This window comes from Echinops telfairi, unplaced genomic scaffold (assembly GCF_000313985.2).
Source record: "Echinops telfairi isolate 266 unplaced genomic scaffold, ASM31398v2 ScPeMD7_7458;HRSCAF=8496, whole genome shotgun sequence".
NCBI classification, from domain to species: Eukaryota; Metazoa; Chordata; class Mammalia; order Afrosoricida; family Tenrecidae; genus Echinops; species Echinops telfairi.
The window spans coordinates 2,971,023-2,975,276 of NW_022111358.1; the positions used below are offsets into that span (position 1 = coordinate 2,971,023).

A 4,254-nucleotide genomic window follows, 5' to 3' on the forward strand; every position below is an offset into this window, starting at 1 on the left:
AGAATTATGAGGGCGCTAATTCTCTGCGCGTTCTGACCCCCACCTGTCTCGGCACATTCTGAACAGTGCTCACTAGATGTTTCTCTCCCCGGCAGGGCTCCCGGTTCTGCTGACAAGCGGGAGGGGGCGCACAACTCAGGGTTAACGCCCCCCCACCTCAAAAAAAAACAACCAGTGGAGTGGGACCCTCCAAGCTCTGGCTGCTACAGAGCTGCTCCTCAGCCTACTCCCAGGGAGCAGGTGGCCATGAGACAGGAAAAGCCTGCAGCGGGAAGGGCCTGGTTCCTCAGAGCCCCCGCCCCGCCCCCAAGCAGAGGCAATGAAAGGGGAGACAGAGAGGGCGCCCAAGAGGCACAGGGGGCAGATGGTGGAGAGGAGGGGGAGTCAGTGTGGGGGTGGTGAGTGAGCAGCAGGAGGGGGAGAGGGGGGACCATACCAGGCCCAGTCTGACACCCACAGCAGTCAGCTCCAGGTATCACCAGGGACGTCCCGTGACAGCTCTGCAGACCAGCTGGCCCCCAGTCACCTTACCACCCCCCACCTCCATTCCGGGGTCCCCTCACCCCAAGCCCAGAAGGCAAAGCAGGTGTACTTACCCCAGGTGCCAGTCCCTCCGGGGGGATGGGGGAGATTCTGTCCCCGCTGCCCTGGCTGCGGGCGCTGAGCTGGGGCGACATGGTGGGCGACTCGTCGATGTACGGCATGGTCTCCGAGCCCTCCGGGGGCCCCTTCTGCTCCTCATTCCCCTCTCCGTCGTAGTCCTCCGCCCCGTAGCTGAAGTCTGAGACGAGGAACAGGAAGGGCCACTGAGAATCCTCCACCAGGGCTGCCAGGGACTGGTAGCGCAGTGGGCGCCGGCGGCGGCCCCCGGCTGCCATGGCCCCGGCCACACCATGCACGGCCCAGGCGGCGCTATGCGGGGGCTCGGGCCGCCGGGGCTGCAGCCGGGAGCCGGGGAGGCACGCGCTGCTGCTGCTGCTGCGGCCGCCGCCACCAGCGGAATCGCACGTCAGCCGCGCGGCTCCCGAGCGCAGCCTCCTTCGCCTCCTGCCTAATTCCAAGTCTAAAAATTAACAGTGGGAACGGGAGCAGGACGCATCCAACTCTCCCCTCTGAGTCACCATTTTGCTTTTTATAGGGAATAAGGAGGTGGGGGCGGGCCAAGCGATGTCACTTCCTGAGCCCCTCCTCCTGGGGTACCAATTGTACACAGAGCCCAAGCCCTGCAGAGGGGCTGGAGCAGGTTTGGGGGGGTGGGGTGGAGAGACGGCACCCAGGGGAGCCCAAAGCCCTCTGAACAAGGCCCACTGCGGTCTGTGCGAGGCTGGCAGCGCGTGGGCGGAGGCCCGCCGAGACCTGGCGGGGACCGCTAGAATGGGCGTCCTCAGAAGCAGCGCTCACTTATATCATTTCAATGCAGGCTTCCTTCGGAGAAGGAGGGGAGAGAAGGCGACGGGAGACGAGAGCCCCCGAAAACCCCGCTCGCTTCCAGAGCCCACGCACATACATGCCCTCCTGGGGCTGCAGGCTGGGTCGGCCCTAACACAGAAGAGAGCCCCTCAGCCCTGACAGGCCCTGGAGCAGGCGCCGGACAGTGAGGGGCTCTCCCACCCCTGCCCAGACCACCGGATTGTGCTGTGTCTAAGGGGCTGGAGGTACCTATGGTGCCTGCTTATCCCTGAGCAAGGTCCAGGCTGACACCAGCACCATATGCCCCCAGTGGGAGCCAGGCATCAGATGGCAACTGGAGCGCCACCTGCCCCAGGCTCAGCCCACAGGGCCCATAGCAGCCCCGTGAGGGCAGTGGGGGTTCTCATGCCCCTGCCTGCCCAGTGGCCACATCCTTTTGTGAGCACCTTCCTCTGGACACCAGGCCCTGGGCCTGGCATACCTCTCCCTCCGGCAGTCCTCTCTCACCCAGACAGAGGCTCAGGGCCCTGGCTGCCTATTCACTGGCCCCTTGCTGACCTGTCCCTTTGTTCTTGAGCCCCCGGGACTGATGTGGGGGAGGGGAGTTCATTGTTCATCTCACAGTGTGCCTAACACCCATGGGCTGCCTGGGCATGCTCTCCTCTCCAGAAGTGGTCGAGGGAGTGGAGGGATGTGGGGCCAGGGCCAGCTCTGAGACAGCCAAGTTCTCCACGAGGACCCGGTCCTTCCTCCCAGGCACAGCCAGCCCCCGGGCAGCCAGCAGCAGAGAATGGTGTCAGCAGGTCACCAGGGTGGCCGGCCATGGCCAAGGCCACGTTCAGGCCCATCTGGCTCTTTGGCAGCTGAGGGCCTACTCCAGTGTCAAGCGGCACCTGCTCGGGCTGACCGACCTCCTTCCCAGGCCCTGCCCCGATGCCCCTGCCCCGATAAACTGTCAGGGGACGTGGACACTTCTTCCCCTCAGAGCCTGCATGCACAGAAGAGCCACAGGGCCTGGACACCCCTCACCACCACCCCACCCCTCACCCATGCACTCTGGACACAGGGCCACTGCATGGGACCCACCAGGCTGTGACGGGGACTGGACCGTTTCTGACATTCTGAGCAGCGGAGAGGCCCTGCTGCTCACTGGCCTGCCCCACTCCAAAAGGAGTCTGGATGGGGCCGACAGCTTGCACTCAGATGTTAGCCCAAGGGTTGAGGGTCTAGGCCCACCCTGTGCTGCCACCAAAGACATGCCCGGCCATCTCTGCCCACCAAGGTGGCTGGCTCCCAACTGCCCTATTGACAACTGAGGTCTATTGACAAGAAGAAGGTATGGTGGACCCTGGCCAACAGTTCCCAGTCCAGCAGGCCACCTGGGTCTCTCAAACATTGACCAAGCCCCAGAAATCACAGACCCAGAACACAGCCCGGAATCACAGCCCAAGGGCCTGGCTGGAGGGGACAGAGAGGTGTGGCTAACCTCCCTGCACAACTCCATGGGGGGGTGGGGGGGCAGCCGCTCTCTCTCCACACCTTCCTGGGCAAGTGCACGCTCCCTCTTTACCCCCAAACAGACCACCTACATCCCTAAGAGGCACTTCTTATTAGTATCCCCGTTTTCCAGACCAGGTCTGAGTCTCACAACATGTGCCTAAGCTCACGGAAGGACTGGAACCCAGGTCTGTCCGTCTGTCTCCGAAAGCCTTCCTTCCCTGTCTGAGTCTCCCTAGCCCTCCAGAGAAGTCGCCTTCTACAGCAGAGGCTGATCAGGGCGGTGGGGGTGGGTGGGGGGAAAGGGTGCCTGAGGGGGGAGGAGCCGGTCACAGGAGGAGAGGTCCAGCTGCCAGGGTAAGTGTCCACCACAGGGTTGTCTGCAAAAGCTCCTGAACCCTGTGGTGGGCACTCTCCCCATCCCCCGGCCTCCCTAACACTCTGAAAGCCAAGGAAGACAGTGAGAGGCCCAGGATCCCTGCGAGGAAAGGGGGCAAGATGAGAAGCCCACCCAGAGCAAGAAGGAATCTGGGGGAGGCAGGAGGATGGGAAAGCACCAGGCAAACCCTTCAGCCCACAAAAGACCAATGGGCAGACTGTGGCTTGGCCACCAGGTCTCCATAGAGAGCACACAGGAGGCTGTTGGCAGGCGATGTCCACTGCCCCATCTCGTCACAGAAATCCCATTCTCTCAGCGTGGCAGTATGCCCAGGGTCCAGCTGTGAGACTGCATTTCCCAGTGTGTGGCGTGGGTCATGTAGATGCTTAGTGCATATGTGTGGAACTTCGTGGAAAGCTTTTCAAAGCGCAGGACTTAGCTGGAAGCGATGCTCCCTCCCCCGCTCCCACACTGCCTCTCCCCACTGCGGTCTGCACTCAGGGAGATGGCTCAAGTGCCAGAGTGTCACTGAGCCCCCAGGTGAGCTAGAGGGGACAGGGGAGGTGAGCGAGAGGACAGAGGGGAGGTGAGCGTGAGGACAGAAGGGGAGGTGAGCGTGAGGACAGAAGGGGAGGTGAGCGTGAGGACAGAGGGGAGGTGAGCGTGAGGACAGAAGGGGAGGTGAGCGTGAGGACAGAGGGGAGGTGAGCGTGAGGACAGAGGGGAGGTGAGCGTGAGGGCAGAGGGGAGGTGAGTGTGAGGACAGAGGGGAGGTGAGTGTGAGGGCAGAGGGGAGGGGAGTGTGAGGACAGAGGGGAGGTGAGGGTGAGGATAGAAGGGGAGGTGAGGGTGAGGACAGAAGGGGAGGTGAGTGTGGGGACAGAAGGGGAGGTCCCTGCATTTCTGATGAAATTGTGGAGCCACCGAACCATCCCCAGGACTGCCCACCATCTTTCACAGGTGTGCGT

General features: G+C 62.8%; 1 protein-coding gene across 1 annotated transcript in view; it reads right to left on the minus strand.

Annotated features, from left to right (window-relative positions):
- ABR (ABR activator of RhoGEF and GTPase) overlaps positions 1–898 on the minus strand; it is a 112,727-nt gene extending 111,829 nt beyond the window's left edge. The window contains exon 1 of the mRNA XM_045299962.1: positions 597–898. Coding sequence (XP_045155897.1) covers positions 597–878 — 282 coding nt within the window. The 5' untranslated portion in view covers positions 879–898. The remainder of the gene's footprint in view (positions 1–596) is intronic.
- Between the last annotated feature and the right edge of the window lie 3,356 nt (positions 899–4,254).